Genomic DNA, 23094 nt, shown 5'->3' with positions numbered 1-23094 from the left:
CAGAGCCGCCTCAGCCTGTCCGCCTCCTTCGAGGCGCTCGCCATCTACTTCCCGTGCATGAACTCCTTCGACGACGAGGACGCGGGTAAGCGCGCGGCCCGCCCCCGATCCCCGGGGCGGTGGGGGGTGGAGGTCCCGGGAGCCGGGGCCGGAGGCCCCCTGCCCGATCTGGTGCGTCCTAAGAGGGGGCCACTCTCTCCACCCCATTGGCAGTCCCGCTTGGGATACGCCCCCACCCACGGGGCCCCAAGGTCTAGAGCATGCGGTGCTTTCTAGCCTCCAGCCGCCCCCAGGGACCCCTAGCTCCATTGCATTCACCCCTTTCCCGCAGGTGGGCCCTTGGGGTCGCCCGGACCAGCTCTCTTTACTCACTTGAGCCTGCTGGATGCCCCCAGTTTTGTCCACGGATCCGACCTGTCATCCTCCCCTCCCTCCTGTCTTGCCCACTCCTCGAGCCCCGGGGCTTTGGCAGCCTCACCCCTGGGGCTCTGACGCGCCCCCCGCCGTTGGAGGTGGCGTGCAGACCTTACTTCTCCATCTTTGTCTTGCTTGCATCCAGAGGCTCCCTGGCCAAGACCCTCGCCCTGTGCCCAAGGCCTCTAGCGTCCCCATTTGTCTCTTCTTCCCCCCAGAAGCTGGGGGCTCCGGACTCCTGGTTCCTATCAGACTGGGGCGGGCCGCGGGGAGACTGGCCGGGTGCGGCCTTTCCTCCCCGCTTGTCCTGGAAGGAGACGTAGGGCGGCGCCAACTCCTCACCTGCGCACCCTCCGAAGTGTGCCCGAACCCTGGGTGCTCTTGTCCCTGGAGTAGCTGTCCCTTCTGGGTGGGCTGAACCCGGTCACCATCCAGCGGCCCGAACCCCGCGCTCCCGGGCCTGCGCGCAGCCTCAGCCGGAGCCCGAGGGGCGGGGAAATGTAGGGAAACCTGCTCCTTGGGGCCCTGGGATCGGGCAGAGGGCACGTGAGGGCTCCGTATCTATTTCTGCGGTGAAGTAGCGAATCCACCAACAGGTGGGGTAACTAGAGGGCTTGGGTGAGAGTTCCCCAAAGAGTGCCAGATCGGGGAGTCAGAATCGGGTTCCAGTCTTGCTTCTCTGCTTATTAGCTGTGACCTTGGGCAAGTCCTGTCACTCCTAGCCTCTGTATCCCCATCTGTAAAATGGGATGGCAGTCCCTCAGACCCAGGGTGCAGTTAAAAATGTTTTGTGAAAATCTGATGTAACAGAAGCTGAACATCTGAGAGTGAGTTCAACGAGAGGACAAAAACGAGAGGGGTGTATGTGGTGGGGAGGAGCAAAATGGTTTCATGGATGCTTTTGAGAACCTGATGAAAATATGGACTATCTCTTCAAAAAATACACATATGAACCATCCTCAAAATGTTGTCTGCAGTTGTAGGGAGTTTACGGGTCCTGCTGAAAGACTCCCTGCCTGCAGGGACCCTTGTCTGGTCACCTAGTTATCTGGTGAGACATGGGAGGGAGCCGTGGGTAATGGGTGCTCATGACTTCCTGCTGGAGCAGGAGGCAGGTGGGGAAAAGGTTCCCCGGAAGAATTGGTTAGCCTAGTGAATGAATGGGGGGATGTGAAGCAGACTCCTGACAAGACTTAGAGATGGGGGTAAAGATGGGGTGAAGATGGTTACTGCAGAGACATTTTACAGAATCACCGTTTTATGGGTGGGGGGGGAAATAACCGAGCCTCAGAGGCTGAGCTTCCCCCTTGATGTAGCTCAGGGAGATCATTATTCTGGCAAGGTGAGGAGGAATGGAGGGGCTAATACTGTGGCCTCCACTGGAGGAAATCAGACTAGCATGGGTGCTGGGAGAGGGGTCCCCACCAGCATAGGTGAGTGGATGCTTCCCCCTTTCACTTAATGGTCAGGGGTTCTCCTGAAGTTCAACAGGCAGGCCACTTGGGCCTCAAGAGGCAGGTTGGGCAGGAGCGTGGGTTTGTAGGAGCTGGGACAGGGGCAGGGGCAGGGACAGTGCGCTTTTCTCCTAAGTCATAGTCCATGTCATGGATCAGATGCCTGGGTTATTATTGCTGGTTGCAGGCACGTTGCTCTGATTCACTTCAGTCAGAATAGAGACCTCGATGTAACCTTAGAGATTTTTTTTTAAAGATCCACCTGATGTGTTTTCCAGCAAGTTTCTTCAGATTCTTGTTTTGCACTTGGAAGAGACCTAGAAATCATCCTGTCCAACCCCTTTTTGAGCTCAAGTGGATGAGTGTGTGCATGTGTGTGTGTGTCTGTGTATGTGTGTAACCCAAGGTCATCCAATGAGGTAGGCATAGAGCTGAGACTAACATCAGGTTTCCAGTTCTCTTTCCAGTAAACTACTAGCGCTCTGTCTGAAAGAGGATTTTTTTTTAAACCCAAATCTCACTGTGTAGAAAATGGTTCCCAGGTGAGGAGGCCCCAGGGAACGGCCGCCAGCCAAGAGTTTGGTTTGGGCATCTTGTGCTCATTGTCTGCTCTTCTTAAGGGATGCTTTGGGAGGGGGAGGGAGAAAGTCAAGTTTCATTTCCGGAAGACTAATGAGTGTCTGGTAAAATTCGGAAGTAGGGAACGTTGTCTTGGTGCTTAATTTCTCTTGTTCTTCTCAAAGTCATTAATTTTCTCCTAAAAAAAGCCGTTTGGATTTATTCTTTTAGAACAGCACCGTGCTGAACTAATTTCTAAAAGCAGTTGGAATAATCTATCACATGCTAGACAGAGATGGCTTCAGAAGGAGGGCTAGCAGACCTGGCTTCCCTCTACCTTCCTTTGCCCTGATCCCTCCCCTGGCCCCAGAATGCCAGGTTGTCTGATGGCTGAGAGGCCTGTCCCTGATGGCTTCTGGCTCATCTAGACGCCTCCTCTTGGATGCTGCTTCCAAATGCTGTTGAATGTATCATGTCCATCACCCAGGTCGAGCCAGAGCCCCCTTCAGGGATTACCTGCCCCTTCAGCAGGTTTCCTGAGAAACTCTGTGAGGAGAAGTCTATTTCATTAGTCTTAACTGGGCTTGGGAAGCTGCTCCTTCCTCCCCTCCCCTGTTCTAGCTGCCTTAGCACTCAGGATGCTGGTCATTGTAGATTCCTAGAATTCTTCCCAAGGAGCATCTGTCCCCCTCTTGCACTCTGAACTCATTTCTTATGCTGCTTTTGTCCCTTTTCCAAAGATGCGGGGGGGGGGGCGCTTTAGAGAGATGGGGCTTGGAGGCATTTTTCTGTACATATCTTCATTGCTCAGCCTCGCAGGCTCTGGGTTTGTAATTGGGGAGTTAGATACATGACCTCAGCTTTTTCATCTGGATGAGGGAGGAAATAATAGTGTGGACCGTATAGGGTCAACATTTAAAAACTGGTTACCTTTCAATAGGCATCCTCCTAAGCATTTTAAATATATTATTTTAATTCTTTCCTTATAGCAACCTGATAAAATTAACATTTAATATCCCCATTTTCAGATAAGAAAACTGAGGCACAGGAGAATTTGTTCAAGGTCACTCAGCCAAGAAATGAGGGAGCTAGGATTTGAACTTGAGCCATCTGACTGAAACATTTATGCTTTTGATGATTACATTGTTTTTGCCATGCAAAGGGCTTAGTACAGTATCTGGCACCAGGTAGGCTCACAATACCTGTTAGCTATTATCAAATTGTCAAATAAAACTTGTTTCTGAGCATGAACGTAAACAAGCATCTGTGGAATTCTCAGAATGTTAGCTTTCATGATTTTTGTAAGCTAATTTGATTGTGATAGCTATTAAGGCAGAGTTGGGCCCTCTTTCTTAGCAGTGGTTTAAAGAGGGGGATTTGAGGGGCTTGCATGTGGAACAAGAGGGTGGGGAGCAGTCCAGCTCCCTGTTCCCAGTTCTTCTTTGACAGTTAATTTTCATCACATCTATTGTTTTAGCCCTGCTACGGTGCATCGGGGTACTGCTGGGGAGTAAGGGTATCTCTACTTTACAACAAACACCAAAGGCAGTTATTAACATCGGGGGCTAGAATTGAGGATGGTGTCCCTGAGTCTGACCAAGTGGGTTCAGCATCCAATTCTCCCTGGCCTGGGAGAAGGGCGGAGAAGCTGGAGCAGCCAGCTCTGATTTGCCCATACGATGCTTCGATCCAGCACTGGAGGAAGTTGCCATGGCAACACCGGCCGGGCTACCGGTCCTTCACTTAGCGGTTAGGGCCACATCTCTGGGCTGCAGAGCCCTTCACTGCACCACCCTCTTCCGCTCAGGCCAAATCTGGTGGGTGGGGGCGGCATTGTGAATGGGTCTCACAAACTAGTACCAAAGCCCCACTCCCTTTGTTTTTGGGCAGGGGGAAATGGAGGGGTTTGTCTGAGTTTCTTCTCCCGGATTGTGGGGTGGAGATGCCTATACCTGCCAGACAGATCCCGGCAGGGGGAGTTAGAGCTCTCATTCTTGCCCCCACCCCAGGCACCTGGAGGGGCAGCACTGGACCTCTTTCCCCACCCCCAGTTTACTCCATTTGGCAGAGTTTTCTTTCCCAGACCTAGTGCTAACTTTTGTCCTTGAAATTTGACCTGAGCTTTCTCTTGAGAAACACAACGTCCTGCTGTCCCATCAACCCCCCTCCCCCGGGGCCCGTGGATGGGAATGCAGTGCTTCAGCCCCAGAGCGGGACTAGAACTGAGCTGATAAGGGGGAATGGTGAGGGAAAGGCCTGAAAATGTCCTTCGGGATCAGGTCCACTTGAGGTGTCAGGCTGAGGTTTTCAAGCCTCCATCCCCACTCTTTTCTAGGGCAGGCCACTTTCTGTCTCCCCCCCCACCCCCAGTTTGCCACCAAGTGCTGTAATCTCCTGCATGTTTGGGGAGTTGGTCAGAACTCCTACAGATTTGGGTGACTGAGGCCTGGTAAAGAATTGAACCAATTTTTTCGTGGTTCATGTCATGGGGTGGGGTGAGAGTATGGGCCCAAACTACTTTATCTGAGTCAAATTAGCCTAGAAGAAGCATCTCAGAAGAATCAGGTGCATGGGGATTCAGTCCTTCCCCCACTACCCAGATCTCAGCCCTATAGATCTGCCTTGCCACCTTGAGAGCTCTTTCCTTAAATCCCTCTCCCTCAGGCACCCCCTCTTCCCTGTCCCCAAGCAGCCAGATTCGTGGCTCCTGCTACCTTGAGTTAGCAGTTGCCGGAGGCCTGTCTGGTCCTGTTTGGTGGGAAGCAGGAAGCGGAAAGGAGCGCTCCATGCAGCTAGGCTCCCTTTGCGGGTGGTGCTCTGCCTCCCTCCCCACCCGTCCTCCTGGCAGGGGGAGTGAGGGCGGGCGGGGCGGAGGTATGGAGGAGCGAGGGAGTGTGAGAGCGCCTCCGCCTCCGTGTCAGCTGACCTTCTCTCCAGGCTCCGGGCCTTTTACTTTGCTTCCTCTACCGTCTTTTCATTATGGCCTTGACAACATCGCTTCAGCGTTTCTTTTAAGAATTGTTGGAGAGGTGCCAGTCTGGGAGGATGTGCTCAAAAGGGTGCAGACACGTCCTGCGCTGTAATCTGTGCACCCACCCTGTTCCAGGGCTACTTGCAATCTCCTGTCTTACTGTCACCCGCCCCTCCCACGTCTTACTCTCAGAGCTCCAGCGCTCCACTCCCCCCGCCCCCAAGTCACCTGGAGTGACCACATTGCAATCCTCTCTCTTCCCTACCAGTTTACTCCATGGGGCTAGGATTGGACTCCATTATGGCTCTGGGGCCTCAGACAGGTCCGTTAAGCTTCTTGAGCCTTGCTTTCCTCTTCTGGAAAAAGGGTTAAGTATCCTGTCTAGCATCTCTCAGGGTTGTAAAAATAAGATGATTGAAAGTCTTGCTTGGCTGTGCTCTGAGCTTTCCCTGATCTTACGGAATTCTATAGCAACCAGAAGGGGTAGCTACTGTTACAGATGTACCCATTTTGCTGATGAGGAAAAGCCCAGCAGCTTAGAGTAGTTTAATGATTTTCTTGGTTTGTACAGTGGTGATTCACACTGAGACATATTTGACTCCAGAGGCCACCCTCTGCCTCTTGGCATGACTTGAGATTCCAGGTGGGAGAGGGCTGTGTGTGCCCTGGGGGCTGTGCTTGGGCTAACAAACAGCAAGTGACAGAGGCTGGGGTGTGGAGTCCCGTTCAGATTCAGATGTGCCCCTCCAGGGTCCATCACCCCACTAGTCCACCCCAGTAGACCAGATGGCCCTTTTGGCCATCATTTCCTGGATGGTCCCCATCACGGGGCTGCCTGGCCTCCTTGAAGAATCCAGTTGTCTGCCCTGGCCCTGGGGGCTGAGCAGTCACCTGCCTCTCAGACCGATGTAGGCCAGTGCTGGATTATATTTAACGCTGTGCTATTTCTACTTGACAGCTCTAGAGCGCCATCCCCCCTCCCCTTTTCTCCTTCCTCCCTCCTCCCTTTCTGATTCACTCGGAAACTGACGTGGCTGATGTCAGCGCCTTATTCTTAGCCCCCGTAATTGTAACTGCATTTAGCAGTGCGCACTTCATTAACAGTTTCTGCCATGGGGGAGTGAGGTGACTGCATGCCTGGGCAGGGACACGGATGGGGGTGAGGAGGGGGCAGCTGCTGCAGGGACCCCGGCCAGCTGCCGCTTCTGGATGGACCAGCTGAGCGGGTTCTAGGCCTGACTTCCCAAGACTGGCACTCTTAGAAGGAACCTTGGAGAGCATCTAGTCCTTCCCCTCAGTAGGCAGGGAGGGAAACAGGCTCAGAGAGGCATAATGGCTTGCCACAGTCACAAGTTCAGGATCCAGGGCTCTGGCCTCTGAGTCTAGGTTTTCTTCTTTGGTATTTACTTATTCAACTAATATTTTATTAGGCGCTCAGTGCCAAACGGTATTCGAGGTGCTGAGCATATATGGGAGAACAAGGCAGACATGGTTTCTGCTCTCATGGAGTTATGTTCTGGGGTGGGGGAAACAGACAATAAACAAGGAAACAATTAAAATATAAGTAATTTCAGATTGTGTTAAGTGAAATGAAAATAAAACTGATGGGATAGCCTATAACAATAAGTAAGGTAGTCAAGGGAAGACTCACTGAGGAGGTGACATTTGAGTTTAGGCCTAAATAACAAAGAGCCATCAGTGGAAATATGAGGGCGTAGAGTGATCTAGGCAGAGGCAACGCTGGTGCAAAGGCCCTGAGGTCAATGTGAGTTTGGGTGTTTTTGGAATAGAAAGTGTGGTTTGATAGAATGGATGAGGGGAGACAAGGTCAGAGAAGTGAGCTGGGCAGATCGCTCAACCTTGCAGACAATAAATAGAGTATGAGGTGGGGAAACCGGGTCCAAAGGGGGAAGAGAAAAGGTTCTCTAGCTGTGGAAAGTCAGAGAGAGAGGCCGAGAACCCAGGCCTCCTGAATCCCTGTCTTTTCTAGTCCTTGGGAATAGGTGGCTGTGCCTTTAAATGCATCACGTGGCCTCGTTTCACACTGTAGCTGGAAGGTACTGCAGAGTCTGGGCTCCTTCTGCTCCGCCCTCCCTTGCATGCCCGCCTCCCTCTCCTTGAGTCTTACCTGACCCAGCTTCATAGCTCCTCAGGCTGATTTAGCCGTGAAAGACCCCAGGGAGCTCCTGTTGAGCAACAGAGAGAACATGGCTTTGGAATCCAACATACCAGAATTTTCATCCTGTGTCTGCCACTTCTTCATTGTGTGACTTTGGGCAAGTGGCTTCAACTCTTTTAGGGCTCCATTTGCTCATTTGTGAGATGGGAAAATAGTAAGTTCTTCAAAGGGTTATCATGAGGAATAAGTGGCATGATGCCCAGAATGCACCTAGTCCAGCGCTGGGCATGTGGAATGAAGGTTTCCTCAGTTATGGGGATGAATGAGATCATATGTTCCACACTGAGCACATAATAGATGCTCATTTAGGGGCAGCTGCTGGAGTTGTGGCTATTCCTGTCGTTTTCAGTGGGTCACAGTCACCTAAGGGGCTTGTTAAAACATGGAGTGCTGGGTGCCACCCTAGCATGTCTCATCCAGCCTGGAGCAGAGGCTGAGAGTCTTCATTTCTAACAAGTTCCCAGGTGATGCTGATACCGATGCTGCTGGTCCAGGGACCCTGTCTTGGGAACTACTGGGTTAGAGAAAAAAGCTGGAGATAAATGAAGGGGTCTTACCTTAGAATGTCTCCTGGCTCCCTGTGTCTTAGATGCTGGGACACTGGGTACCACATTCAGTAGCTGGGCATAGTCTTCAGGCGTTCCGGTCTCCAGCACATGGTCTCAGATCAAATGAGCCTCAGAAGCTGCCCTGCTTTGTACCAGTTTAACGTGTAGGCCCCCACAAATCCCTTTGGAAGTCATCTGTATAAATGATAAATGAGTCGACATGAATAACACATCGGACCCTAATATCCTTTTGTGGGATATTGGACTCAGACAGTTCTGGGGATTCTGAGGGTGCAAGTCTAGCGCCTTTACCAGAGGGAACAGGACACAAGCTCTTTCCTGAATTGGAGAAAGGCAGGGCTATGTCTTAAAACCAGGAGGTTCATCTGAGGACAAGCCTCTGCTGGGAAAAAGTAAATCAAAGGAATCATCGATGTTGAGGGGCAAAATGCTGGGAAATGCTACCAAGGGAATTTACTGAGTCAGTTAATTTAGATGTTTCTAAGAAAAGGGTCGCTGGTAATTTTCTAAGGAAGGTTGAGATTTAGCTTAGGTTGGAGGTAGTGGGGGACAAACCTTATGATGTGATTAGATTCCCACCCAGTCCCATAAAACTTCGAGTCCAGAGACCAGGGCACTTACAGATAGTTTCCGGGTGGGACTTGTCTGAAACGGATGGGAAATAGTCTCCAAGAGAGCGGGCTCAGGGACGGAAAAGAGCATGAGCTTTGGGTGTGAGTCTCTGTCATGTACCAGCTGTGTCTCTTGACTATGCTACGTAACTCTTATGCACAGTCCCATATTTTGCAAAATGGAGTAAATAATTCCTACCTTGTGAGCCTTAGAGAGAATGTACATACTACGTATAGGGCATCCAGGAGACAGAAGCTGCTGCCTTTCCACTACGGTAGACTGCCTGGGTGCAGGATGGGTGGGATGAGGGAAGCTCACACCCAGGCTTGGCACTCGTGGCTCTGCTCTGGATTGCTGGCATTCGCTGTGTGCTGAGTGGGGCCCAAGAGTCTGTGTGAGGAATTAGGGGAAGAAGTCCCCATTCAGCCACTGAATTTCAGTGTCTCCTCTGGCCACATCGCTTTGTCTTTGGGCCCTAACATGCCCATCTGCAGAGGGAGGGTCTGGTGGGCTTGTTTAGGCACAACCAGAGTCTTCTTGAAAACAGAGGACTCTTGTCCAGATCCCCATCTCCTCCTTTGCATCCCGACCCCACTCAGCCCCTCTGTGGTCATTTTTATCCCCCGAGCATCCCACCTGACACCATTTTTCTCTAGCTGGTCCTTGGCTGATTGGTCACTGAATAGTTTTGAAAAAGATTAAGTGCTATTTGGAGTAGGTAATGAACGCAGATGGTGTGGATTTTAAAAGCACAGAAAGTGTCCAGTGAAAAGTACCTCCGTCTTCTGACTCTCCTGCCCCCTCCCCTGGACAAACACTGCTTCTAGCTTTTTCTACTGATGGTATGTTACAGTGAAAAAGCCAGACCTCACCAACAACCCCCAAGGAAGCATCCGGCCCCCTCCCACCTCAGCCACCCCGACCTACACCTAATACCATCATGGTCTTTTAGGCTGCCAGCTGCTTCTTTATTTTCCAGTTAGCAGATTCTTATTAAGCCCTGATGGTGGTGGTTAGCTCTGTGTCAGGCACTGTGAAGGTTTGAGAGTAGTCAGACTAGGCAGTGTAGCTTGGTGGTGGTAAAGACTTGGCAGCCACCTGGCCTGGGTTCGAATACTGGCTTTGCTGCTTATTGGCTGTGTGACCTTGAGCAAGTTACTTAACTTCTCTGAGCCTCAGTTTCCTTAACCATAAAAGAGGTTAATGGTAGCCCCTCCCTGCTCTGAAGGTATCATGAGGATTAAATGAGTAAGTATTTGTAAAATGCTTTGTAGAGAGCCCACACACAGTAAAAGTGTGTCAAGAGCGTACGCTATTACTATCTTGGAGCCTCCAAGCTGGGAGTCTCTCTGAGGTCATCTGCTCATCTTCATTTGTGGCCCAGAGAGGGATTGCGTGGTTTGGCCAATGCCTCACAGCAGGTCTGTGGCAAAAGCCAGGAATAGAGCTGATGTTTTTGGATTCTCAGCCAGGGCCTTTTCCTCTCCCGTGAGGTGCCCCAAGTGGCCACCGTGGACCCTCTCTGCACCTGAAGCTTTAGGTCCTCACCCTGTGTCTCCAGCACTCAGTGTCCCTGGGAAGTGCTGCCCGGAGTCGCCTGGGGAGTGGGTGGGAGGATGTGTCACCAATTGGGGCCTGTAATGGAAATTAATTAGTTCCTCAGCAAATGTCTCAAGAAACATCTTTCATCTGCCTGGACCCAACATCAAGACTGGACCAGGTGCCTCTGGACCCTGGCCCGGACCAACCCACCCAAGCCACCTGGCCCCTGGAATCCGCCACTGCTGCCCAGTCTCTGGTGGGTGTGTTCAGTTCTGGGAGAGGGACCCCCACACTGGGAAGCCAGGCCCTGTTGGGAATCAGGGGCGTGTTGCTAGCTCCAGAGAAATGAACGTGTGGAGTGTCCTTAGCCTGCTCCCAGGAGTCTTCAAGTTGAGAAGAATGCAAGAGAGGGAAGAACTCTCTCTTCCTTCCTTCCTGTTGCAGAGCCCAAGACTTGGGCTCTTGTGCGGGGGACGTGCTGTGCCTTGCTTTCAGGGGAGGCCTACAAGAGGGATGCACGATGGGCAGGAAAAGCAGCAGCTAAAGGTGGGCACCCGCTGCAGGCTAGCCTCTGCCTGATTTGTGGGAGGCTCTAGGGAGCAGGTGGCATTACAGAGCTGACTGGCCTCCTGCACTCCTGGGCCAGTGGGTCATTGGCTGGGGGCAGTCCCAGAGGTCAGGACCAAGGGCAGTTCTCTGAAGAAGAGGCAGCTGTGAGCCAGGACCTGCAGCTACTCCCAGCAGCTATGGGATGCTGTCCTGCTTGGTGAAGGCACTCTGGCTAGGCTGGGGCCACCCACTGACCGTCTGGGAACTCCTGGCCAAGCAGTGTCCACCCCTCATTCAGGTCACCCTCTGCACAGTCCCACAAGGTGTCTATGATGATCATGGTAGGTGGGCTGGAAGAATCAAGGGTCTGGATGGACTCTTGACTTGGCCATGGTCACACAGTTAGTGAAAGGCGAGACAGGGCTTCAAACTGAGGTCTGTCTCCAACATTTGTGGTCTTTCCCATTGTTCTGTGCTGCATTTCATTTTTTTCATGAATGTGTTTGTATGTTTCATGCTTCTTAGCAGGCTTCTAAGTACCTCTTTGAAGGGTGTCTATCTTTAAAAAAATTTTTTTAATGTTTATTTGAGAGAGAGAGAGAGAGAGAGAGACAGAGTACGAGTGGGGAAGGGGCAGAGAGAGAAGGAGACACAATGTGAAGCAGGCTCCAGGTTCTAAGCTGTCATCACAGAGCCTGATGTGAGGCTTGAACCCACGAACCTGAGCCAAAGTCAGATGTTTAGCCAACTGAGCCACCCAGGCACCCTGAAGGGTGTCTATCTTGCTGTTCAAGCCCTTTGGGTTTGACAGAACATTTTTGCCTGTTTGATTTCACCTGATAATCGTGGAAAATTGGCCCTGTTTTCAGAGAGGTGGGCAAGGGCCCCAACAGGCTGCCTGAAGAGAAAGGCTAAGAGGTAGCTGACTTGTCATGGAATGAGCCCTGGATTTGAGACCCCATTTCCACCAGTTTGCCAGTTGAATGACCAGGAGCAAGTCATTCTCCTCTTTGAGCCTTGCTTTCCTCTTTGGATGAACAAGTTCATGGCTCTAAGCCACAGGTAAGCCTGCAGGTATTCTAGTAAGACTGCATATAGCAAGGCCTTGGCAAGGGTTTGACTGGAGTGGGGCTGGGGAGTGCAAAACCAGAGCTGACCTCTGCAGTGTGTGCACAGGGGACAGCCTCAAAGTAAGGCCTGCAAATGGGCACAGCGACACCCTGCTGTCCAGGGTTGGGCCCCCCCAGAAGCAGCTCCTGAAACAAGGCTTTGAATACGAGTATTAGGATGGACCACATGAAATTGCCATTTTTAGGAGTCAGACCAGTCACAGAGCAATTGTACATGCTTTGTATGGTTCCCAGAGGCGATCAATGACAACTTCAGGAGAGGGGTGAGAGAAAGTGAGTTAGGGAATGAAGTGAGGAAATGGGGTGTTAGCAGCCCCTGACTGAGGGAGAGCAGAGTTAAGTCTTGCTGGGGGCTTCTGGAAGATTGTGTAAAGGGACAGACAGTGGCTATTTTAATCTTTGTGGACCATAAGGTGTCTCTTACCACTGCTGTTACACAGTTGGAGCTTGAAAGCAGCCAGAGAGAATATGTAAATGGATGAGTGAGGCTGTGTTCTAATAAAACTTTATTTACAACAATTAGCAATGAGCTAATTTAACTCCTGGGAGGTAGTTTGCAGACCTGTAGAGTAGAACAGGCACCTGGCTTTCCCATCCAGGGATGAGGGAGCTGGGGTATGTATACAGCAGTTCCTGCCGGTCATTGGCTGAGGGCCATGGGGGTTGGGCTGGGGAGTATTTGTTGCTGTCACTTCCCACCTGCCGCAGGTGGTAGCCCTGAAGCTAAGAAAGTATAGTTTCTGGCAACAGGAAGTCAGGCCAGTGGTCACTGACAATAGTAAAGATACAGGACAGGGAACCATCATCACTTATGCCAGCTTTGGGGGATGGCCATGTTTGGAAGAGTGTACTGGAAAGAAAGTGGCAGAATGAACAGGAAAACACATTTTTAGGGAGGACCAGATTATTTTTTAACTTCTTATTTCCAGACTTCCAAGCCATTTGTTACTTTCAGGCAAAAACTGGCTCCTCCGTCCTTGGCAGTCTAGTTTGCGTTTTCTACCTCCGTGGCTCTGCTTCAGCAGTTTCCTTTTCTGGGATGCCGTCCCCCTCCTCCTCCAGGGCTCCAATGCCACCGCCTCCAGGAAGTACACTTCTCTTCTCTCACAGGGAGTTGATCACCCCTCCTGGGCAGTCAAGGCACTTCGCTCTTCCCTCTCACTGGCAGATGTGGAGTGTGGCTTCCGTCATTTCTCCACTGCCACACAAGAGCCCCTCCAGATCAAGGGCTGTGTGATTCCCAGTCCGCATCCCACGTCGGGGGCATTGATTTTGGAAAGGCGGAGCTGAATCCCAAGCCCCTCCCTCCCTCCTGTGCTCCCTACCACCTCCATTTCTGCCTCTCTTCTGCCACTGGTCGCCCTTGGCAAGGCCCTGTCCTAGGTGCTGATGTCCCAAGAAAAGCCCAGTCTTCATCTCTTAAAATCTCAGGAGTTTACTGTCTGGTGGGGGGAGGGGCTAGGCATTAGAGTACCAAAAGAAACAACTAATAATTTGTTCACTACTGTGGTAGGTGGCGTACAGGACAAGTGGAGGGTGCCTGAAAGGCTCTGAGTGGGAGAACTGACCTGCCCTGGGTTGGGGGGTGCAGGGAAGGGGCCAGCTAAGCTGAGATCTGAGGAATGAGTGGGATAAGTAGGGGACGGGGCCATGAGACAGGATGCCATATGCAGAGAGGACAGACTTGGGAGTCAGTTAAGGGAGTAAGGGGTCGAATGAGTCCTTGATTCTCTCGGTCTGTATGGCTGTCTCCCCTATTCTCCTGTCTCTTTGTCACATAAATGGAGATAGCAAGTATAATTGCTACTGCAGAATTATGGGTAGTTTTTGCTTTCTAGGTTGGTCTTTTTTTTTTCTGTAGTTTCTAAATTTTCTACGATGGATGTGTCATGGTGAAAATCGAGAACTTCAGAGTCTGGGGACCTATTCCCACTGGTAGTTGTGTGATCTTAACCATGTCATTTAATCACATGGTGCTTCTTTTCTCTGTGTAAAGTGGGAATAATATAGTGATGATTTACACATGGTGTCCATCACATTCTGATGCTTCACCTCCATTCATTTATTCAAGCCTCACAACTACCCTGTGAGGTAGGTACTATCACTATGCGTGTTTAATTGGTGAGGAAACAGGCATAGAGAGATTGAGTACATTACCCAAGATCACACAGCTCATCAGAGTCAGAGGCAGGATCATACACAGCTGTGTGACTCCAAAGTCTGAGCTTAACTACTTGGCTATACAACCTATCTCTCAGGGTAGGAATGAAAATGAATGAGAGGACACCTGTCAAGCCCTTAGCGTAGTGTGTGACACATAGTGCTCTGTAAATATTAGCTCATGTTATTATTAGCAGCTGTGCAAAGGCCCTGTGGTGGATGGGGCACATGGTGTTTTGAGAATCCAGGGAAGGGAGCATGTGGTTGCCAAAGTGGCAGGACTGAGTCATACTAGATCTTTAACGTCAAGAATCCTGGACTTGAGCTTATGGACAGTTGAGTCCTAGTTGGGTTTTTCACAGGGAAGCCAGAGACTCCAGTCTGGGGTTTGCAAGGACTTGTCTGGCTGCAGGGGGGAAGAATGGAACCAAGAGGCTCCTTTTGGTTACAGTGACTCTCCCCAAATGGGCCTGGCCATTCCAGCACCGAATCCTTATGGTGATGATGAGCTTCGGGAGTCTGGGCTGGCTGCGTGGGCTTGAGCGCAAGGCATGAAAAAGTCAGGAGTCTGTCACCAGGCTGGTCTGGTGATGCTGGGAGGCTGGGAGGTGCCAGTTTGAAGGCAGGAACAAATTACTCTCCTGGAGATGAGGCCGGGCCAATTCCTGCCGTGTTACATTATTAAATTTGTAATCTTCATTCTAATACTTCCCAGCAGTGAATAAGAACCAAATTTAAAATGCTGGCTTTACATTTCTGGAATGAAGCTCTTTGTCAAGAACTCTTGAAACCCATAATTTTTCTCCAGAGGTGAATGTCTATGTCTTTTAAAAAATTAAAATTAAAAAATAAAGGAAAACCACTGTTTTGGGGAGTGGTTGCACTGGAGGGGGGTGTCTGAAACCCCAGCCCTGACCAGGAATTGGGAGGAGGGTCTGTATGTCTCTAGACCCAAAAAGGGCTCAGAGTAGGAGTTGACCTGCAGATACTCAGGGCTGCCCAGAAATTGAAGCCCCTCAATCCGTGCCTAGGAAAAGAGGTGACAGGCAGATTGGTTGATTTTTTAAAGGGTTTGGTAAAAATCGGGCCTCCAGCCCCAGGAGAACGGACCCATATGAGGCTGTGCGAGCTTTCTCCTGCCGTGTGCGGTGGGTGGTGGGGCTGGCTGCTGGTGGACCCCTGGGCTGTACCGGCTACTGCCTCTGGCCCGGGCCAGCTCTGCAGCCCTCCTCACTGGGTGAGGGGTATCTCTGCCCCCCTGGGCCCCTCTAACTAGGACATGTTCTGGGTGTATGGGACCCTGGAATTTCCTGTCCAAGTGGCCCTGAGTCCCGTTCCCTAGGTCCATCCTCCCAAGAGTGGACTTTGCCCATTGCTGGTGTCCTAAGTGGCTCCAAAGTGGCTGTAGTGGAGGAGAGAACAGAGCCCAGACGTGCAGAGGGGCCCTTTTATAGGTGGGGGTGGGACTGGAGGGAAGAGGCAGGCCGCAGCTGAGGACCCGCTCCCTCCTCACTCCCTGTTCAGCCACGGAACACTGTGGATTCTAAATTTGAACCTGTGCTGGCCTTCAAGGTCATTATGGAGGTATATTTGTCAGAATAGAAGGATAGAACATATTTTATTCAATAGCCTAATTTATAACTTTTAAATATTTAGAGCAAGCATGAGAGCCTCCATTGTATTCTTGCCCTGGGCCCCACAATTTTAGGGCGGTGGCCTTTGTGGTGTTCTCTGAACCAAGAGTGAGAACCGCCCAGGGATGGCCCTTCTCTTCATGGTCCCATTTGCGGTAGACATGGCTCACATGGTCCCTTGGTGCACCTTCGAGAATGGCACTTCTCATACCCACCTTGGGTAACTGAGTAAAGAACCGCTGCTGCATCTGGGTGGTTCAGTCAGTTACGCGTCCTACTCTTGGTTTCGGCTCAGGTCATGAGCTCATGGTTTGTGAGATCAAGCCTCACACCAGGCTCTGCACCGACAGCACAGAGCCTGCCTGGAATTCGCCCTTTCCCTCTCTCCCTGCCCCCTCCTCCCAAATAAATAAATAAACTTAAAAAAAAAAAAGGAATGGTATGTCCTGTGGAAGGATGAACTAGAGAAAGGCCTCCCTTCTCCAGTGCCAGCTTGGTGGACTGCAGGCAAGGGAGAACAGGTTGTATTTCTGCCCTGGGCCCACCCTCCATTGGGCATTTTGTGCAAGTGGTCCATTCGCAGGGCCCGACGGACCTGACCCAGAGAGGAGCCATGGGCAAGTCCAGAGGGAAAGTGCTGGCACTGTGGGGTCCCAAGATAATCATTAAATCATTTTACTTTTTTTTTTAGGTTATTTTTTTTTTTTGAGAGAGAGAGCACGCGAGAGAGCATGCACACAAGCAGGGGAGGGGCAGAGAGAGAGATGGGGGATGGAGGATCTGAAGCCTCATTTTACATTTTTAATAATCATCCTCATCATGGGACGCCAGGGGGGCTCAGTCAGTTGAGCGTCCTTCTTCAGCTCAGGTCATTATCTCACAGTTTGTGGGTTTGAGCCCCGCATCAGGCTCTGTGCTGACAGCTCAGAGCCTGGAGCCTAGAGACTGATTTGGATTCTGTCTCCCTCTCTCTCTCTCTGCTCCATCCCTACTTGCACTCTTTCTCTTTTCAAAAAAAAAAAAAACATTAAAAACAATAGTCGTCTTCATCATGATAGCAAATGGTTATTTTTCGTCACCCATGCCAGGTACTCTGAACACTTTACCTGGACTAGTCTACTGAAACATCAGAATATGAAGGTGGTACTGATGAGGAAACTGAGGCTCAGAAAAGATAGGCTCATTTTTGGCCCAGGGTCATTCAGCAGTGAAATCAGACAGGCCTGCCTGGCGTGTGAGTCTGTTAGCTTCACCACAGCTCTGCACTGCCCTTTGTCATTTTTAAAAGCATTCTTTATGCAGTCAACGTATTTACTGACCCCTGCTCCAACACGCTGGGTACTTGAAGGTAGGACAGGGGCCTTCCTCCCTGAGGAGGAAAGATGAGCAGAGCAGATAACTGGGTGACCCCATTGAGCAGGGGTTGCTAAGTGTGACTTGAAGTGTGAGAGGCTGTTTACCAGGCTGTGGAGTCAGGGAGGAACTTCCTGTGGTTTATTTATGTCTGGGGGTCAGGTGGGGTTGGGGAGGGTAGGTGTTTCAGGAGGAGGTGGGGCCAGGAAAGAGGTGAGTGGTTAGGAAAGGCTCTTGTGTTTGGCCCTTCTTGGAGCTCTTTCGTCCTCTTCAAGCTTCCTCTGCCCTTGCCGAGAGGGGCGAGACTTACTGCCCACCCCCAGCCGCCATCCTTTGCAAAGGCCGAAAAGTCATTTGCTGTGGTTTTGTCTGGGACCACTTGGAACCTGGCCCTCTGAGCCCTCCCAGGCCGCGTTGCACAGCCCCTTCTCGGGGCTCCTGCTACGCTGGGAGTGGTAGAGTCACCACATACCATTTTAATTTTTTTTTTTAAACAATATTGTGTGTTCACTAGTCACAAACACCCGTACAGTCACACTAGCTGGCATTTCCTGAGCACATACCACATTCCAGCTGCCGTGCTAGGATTTCATGCATGTTACCTTGTATAGTCCACGGTCCTGTTGCTATTTCCGAATTCCCCCAAGGTCACAACCTAGCAAACAGCAGGGCCAGTTTCCTCGGGACTAACATCCTCAGTCTGTGCTATGTGTCTCCATGGTGGAGATTTGGAGAAAAATGCAGAGAAAGCACACAAAAGGAAAATAAAAATGACTCTGATTCTGTCATCCAAAAGCAGAATGTTTTAACCATTGTGGCTGTTTTTCTCCAGTTGTGTGTGTATGCACATGTGCGCACGTGTGTGCGTGTAGGAATGTGTGTTTAAACCAAGGCAGGGTCGTGCTGTGATAGTGTTTTGTAAACTGAAACCACTGTTTAAAAGTCACCTTAAAAGGACCTTCGCAGACTGGTCTCCACAGGGACACTCTGATTTCTCGGATCAGGTCTGGAGCCCTGTGATTCGTCTGCAGATCGCAGACCTGCCGAGGCCGGCCCACGGACCTCACAAAGGCAGCTCTCCCAAATAGCCATGGTGCATTTCGCTTCCTGCTTTTTGCTTTTGCTCTTGTAAAAGATAAATAAATAAATAAATTTAAAACTGACAGACTTACCCAGGATTTTATTCCGTGCCCGGCCCCGCATTTAAATGCGAGAAGCAGAAGGCTTGTGAGCTATAAATAGCCCAGGCCGTTTCTGAACAGTGGCAGGGAGAAATTGTGGGTTCTGTTTCCTCCCAACCTGGTGACCTGGATTACTTCCTTCCTGCCGCCGTTGCTTTCCTCGCCGCCTCCTCTGCCCATCCTTCATGGAGCAGCGCGGGGCCCTCTTGGCAAGCATTCAGTGAGCACCTTCCCTGGGCCAGGCCCTGGGTGCTGGGCACAGGGACTAGAGTGAGCCACCAGCCCCGTCACAGCCTGGGGTGGCACAGATGCCACAAAGGCAGACCTTGTCACTGGCAAGCCCAAGGAGGAGTCCCTAGTTCTGGGAGTGGGGAAAGGCATCCTGGAGGATGGGATGCTGGAGTTGAAAGAAGGCAGGGAACACAAGTGAGGAGGTGGGCTGGAGAAGGTGAGGCGGGGGGGGGGGGGGTCTCTGGGGCCACACAGGTGCTTCGCACAGAGCAAGGCTTTGATATTATTAAGCGATTGGATACTTCTCAAGGGTATGCGTCCTAGCTTCCTTTGGTGGCTCCCATGGCTTCTAGAATCCCAGGACCTTGGGACGAGGGTGTTCAGCATTTCACTGGCCCAGTGATTCCCAACCTGCTGGGTACAAGTTGAACCCAGATTCAACTGAAACTTTCAGATAGGACCCAGAAATCTGTTTCTTCAAAAGCTCCCCAAGTGATTCTGATGTTTGACCACATTTAGGATTTGCCATACCGACACAGTCTCCGTGTGGGGACCTGCCTTGGTCCCCTGTCCGGTCTCCCTTGGATTACAGTGAGGGAAGTCATAACCTCTCAGAGCAGTTCCTTCCACTGACAGACAGCTCGACTGCAGAATGTCCTTCCTTTGTGCCTAGAGTCACCTTCACCATTAATCCTAATGCAGTGATGATACTGAAAATCAAATTTGTACAGCCCTTTGTTGTCTACAAAATACTTATTTAATTTGAGAGGCAAAAATGACATCAATTTTAAATTCAGAGAGACCTGCATTTAAACCTTTCCTCTTTTTTTTTTGTTCTACCCTACTGGATGTGTCCTTAAACAAATGAACCTCTCTGTATCTCAGTGTCCTCATCTCTTAAATGGAGATAATAGTAGTATCAGGTCATTGGAAGGACTGAGTAATGTGTGATATGGGCTCAGGTCAGGAGTAAGGCACCTACTTCATCATAATCATCATCATCATTATTATCATTACTATGGTTACTACGTGAGACATTTGCATTCAACATTTAGAGTACTTGACATGTGCCCAGCCCTACTGTAGGTGATGTGGCACATTGTGAAAAAGTTCTCACTAAATGGCAGTCACCATCAGTATGGTTAGTATTATTTGAACCTTACAAAGTTGCTGGAGTAAACATCACCCACCTTTTACTGGTAGGAAGATGAAGCGCAGAGGGTTGGTGGAGTTCCTCAGTTGATAAGAGACGGGAAAAGAATTTAATCTGTGTCTTCTGCTAGTTCTCTTTTCTCCCACCTTCAGTAGGATTTTGTATCAGCCCCTGTGGGAAGGAAGGAGGGAGGAGAGACATGTGTGCAGGGGTAAGTGCCGCCCCTCGTACTTTAGCCCCCATGGTGTCCCTGGTGCTGGGCAGTGTAGGGACAGCTATGCCGTCCTTTAGTCTCTTCCTCCACAGGATTCCACTGGGAAAATCTAGTCACAGTGGCTTTGAGCATCTTGCAGGCATAAAGGAGTCCTTGGGGCCCCACTGGCTCTCCTGGTTGGATTTGCAGCCTGATTGGGGTTTGGGTCTTCAGATTTTCTCTGGCAGCTTCAGGTGCAGTGACACCTTGTCCACTCCCCACAACCCCCACTCCACACTGAGTTGCTACCCGCTGCCCGTGGCACTGCTTCCCCGAGTCCAGGTCTGACCGGATTTGTTGGATCAAAATGCTGGTCCTGGCCAGCTGCAGAATGAATGTCCCCTGATCTGTTTCCTCACTGTCCCGGGAAGGTGAGCAGGCATTTCGGGCACTGAGTTCTCTCTCTCCCAGGGTGGCTGCCGTTCAGCCCCATCTGGATGAAAGGTCCCATGTCCTGGTAAAGAAACCACAGACATCAACAAGAAATGAGAAACTATGTAGTTAGAAGAGGGTCCCTGTCGACAGACATGCAGGTGTGTTTGTGGCTGGGGAGGTGGGTGGGCCCCACGCTAGTGGCTCACGTGTCTTTAATCCTATATCAGATATATGCTTCCCTCCTCTGAGCCTTTCTCTGAGCTCGTTCACTTTCTTGTACAGCCTCAGCTGCCCTGTTCCTGCCTCCCCTTCCATCCCCTTCACTAATCAGGCAAATCTCATTTCTAGTAACCTCTCACCATGGAAAAACTCTGGGTCAGGAGTCAAGAGACTGAGTTCTAGACCAGTGCTGTCCAGTAGAGATTTCTGTGATGATGGAAATGTTCTGTATCTGTGCCCAAAACGGGAGGCACTAGCCACATGTGGCTGTTCAGCACTTGACATGTGGTTAGTACAACTGAGGAACCAAATTCTTGATTTCTGAAAGTTTTAACTAGGTGGTCACATGTAGGTAGTGATGACTATACTGGGCACCACAGCCCCAGACCTGGCCGTATATGTGCTGAGCTGAGCCCTTGAGCAAGTTTCCCCTCTCTGGGAATATGAGGGGGTGCAGTTAGAGACACCAGAGGGGGACTATCTGGAGAAGAGACTGAAGTCTGGGGTCAGCTAGATCTGAGGCAGATTCCCACTCTGTCAAAAACCAGCTGTGTGGTCTTGGGCAAGTCACTTAACCTCTCTGTGCTTTAGTTTCCTCATCTGTAAAGGGGGCATGATAGCAGTCATCTCACAGGGTTTCCATGAGGTTTAAATAGGGTGGAACAAATCTATAACTTCTTCACTCCTGGTGGGCTCTCGACAAATAGAAATCGTTCGAGCTGTGCTCCTGTAAGAGGAGCCCGTGTCCTCCTCCTCCTTCGGACATCTCTGACAACCCCGGCTTTTGCTACAAATGTTTAAAATGTGCTCACTTTCAGGGCCAGAGGTTTCTCACTTTGAATCTATTTTTTATTTTTTTAAGTTTATGTGTCTATTTTGAGAGAGAGAAAGCATGAGTGGGGTAGGGGGAGAGAGAGAGAGAGAGAAAGAGAATTCCAAGCAGGCTCCATGTTGACACAGTGCAGAGCCCAACACGGGGCTCAAACCCACGAGACCGTGAGATCACGACCGAAGCTGAAATCAAGAGTCAGACACTTAACCGACTGAACCACCCAGGGCCCCTCACCTGAACCTCTTGAAATCATGTGTAGGTTGTGTTATTGTGCATCTGTACTTTTTTCTGGGGAAAACCAGGATTTGTTTTTAACTAGAGATAAACAGCTTTCAAAAGATATTCAAAGGAGTCCAAGAAGTGTAAGAAGCCTGAGAGAGAAAGAAACTGGTACTCATGGTCCTCGTGCAATAGGGCTGGTGTGTTCGGGAAGACAGAGGATTCTGGCCCCAGATTGTCTGTGTTTTTGTCCCAACCCTGCCATGTCCAAGCTGCATGAATCTTGTTGAACTTTAGCTTCCCTATCTGTAAAATGGGGATAAGATAGGGCCTCTTTCATGGGTTGCTATAGGAAGTAAGTGAATCCATGTTCATCGTGGCTGCTTCTAACATCATCATCATCATCATCATTGTTTCCATCCACTGGGTGCCGGCTTCCTGCAAGCGGTGTCTGTCTGCCACAGTCTGTCCCTCCTCACCTACCACATCATCTCAAACTTCGTCTCATCCCGCTCTCCCTTGGTCATCCAGCCCAGCCGCTCTGGTCTGTTTGTCGGACATTCCTGACATGAGCTCACCGCAGGGTCTGTGTGTTTGGAGCACTTTCCCTCCAGGTAGCCATCCGGCTTGTTCCTTTACCTTCTTTAGCTCTTTACCCACATATCACGATGAGGCCTCCTGGGCCACCCATCCCATCACTCATCACCTTCTAGCACCCTCTATATCCTCACATATTTGGGTGGTTTAAGGTCTCCCTCCCTCTCCTAGATTGGAGTTTCAGGAGGGCAGTTTTCCTTATGTTGTCCCCTGCTCTGTCTAGCTCCAGTGCCTAGGACAGTCCCTGACATATGGACAGGCTCAGGAAAACACTCGGTGGGGGAGTAAATGAATGATTTGGTCGCTGTTCCTCTGAGATGGGCTCCTGTAGGATGCTCAAGCTCCAGAAAATATCTCCTATGCAATATTTTCAATCAACAAATACTCTCTGAATCCTCCTCTGTGCCAGAATAGGTCTTAGGGTCCAGGGATAGAAGGATGAAGTTAAGGAACGTACAGGTGTGGAAGTGACCACAAGCTAGTTCCCTCCCTAGCAGTCACCTCAGTTGTTGCTGCAGAATCGTGCTATGAACCAAGGTCTGTCTTCCACCCTCGACTGGGAGGGCCTGGTGGGGAAGGACCTCCATCACCTTGCCCCATGCTGTGTCCTTGGCACTGGTATGAGGCCTGGCTCCTGTATGTGGACGGGATGCATGAATGAGCACATACAGGGTGTAGTGGGGTAGGGACTGGCAGAGGGTCTGTAGCTGTACCAGGGAGGGGCAGAGCCTCCCTCACGTGGGAGGTGAGGGACGTTCTCCTGTCCCTTGGCACCCTGCTTTGACTCTCACTTGGCCACCAGTGCAGCAGCTTGGGAACCATGAGAGGGTGGTGGCTTCTCCTCCCTCAGGAGGCTGGGTAGCCCGCCGCAGCCCTTCTATATTTCAGCTTCTGCCTGAGCCCGTCCTT

General features: G+C 50.8%; 1 protein-coding gene across 1 annotated transcript in view; it reads left to right on the top strand.

The window, feature by feature from the left end:
• The window catches only part of RIMS4 (regulating synaptic membrane exocytosis 4), a 59469-nt gene that overhangs the window by 1437 nt on the left and 34938 nt on the right, over positions 1–23094 (top strand). The window contains exon 2 of the mRNA XM_029917954.1: positions 4–85. Coding sequence (XP_029773814.1) covers positions 4–85 — 82 coding nt within the window. The remainder of the gene's footprint in view (positions 1–3; positions 86–23094) is intronic.

Source organism: Suricata suricatta, chromosome 12 (genome assembly GCF_006229205.1).
Source record: "Suricata suricatta isolate VVHF042 chromosome 12, meerkat_22Aug2017_6uvM2_HiC, whole genome shotgun sequence".
Lineage (NCBI taxonomy): Eukaryota > Metazoa > Chordata > Mammalia > Carnivora > Herpestidae > Suricata > Suricata suricatta.
This window is presented reverse-complemented; position numbering and strand designations above follow the sequence as displayed.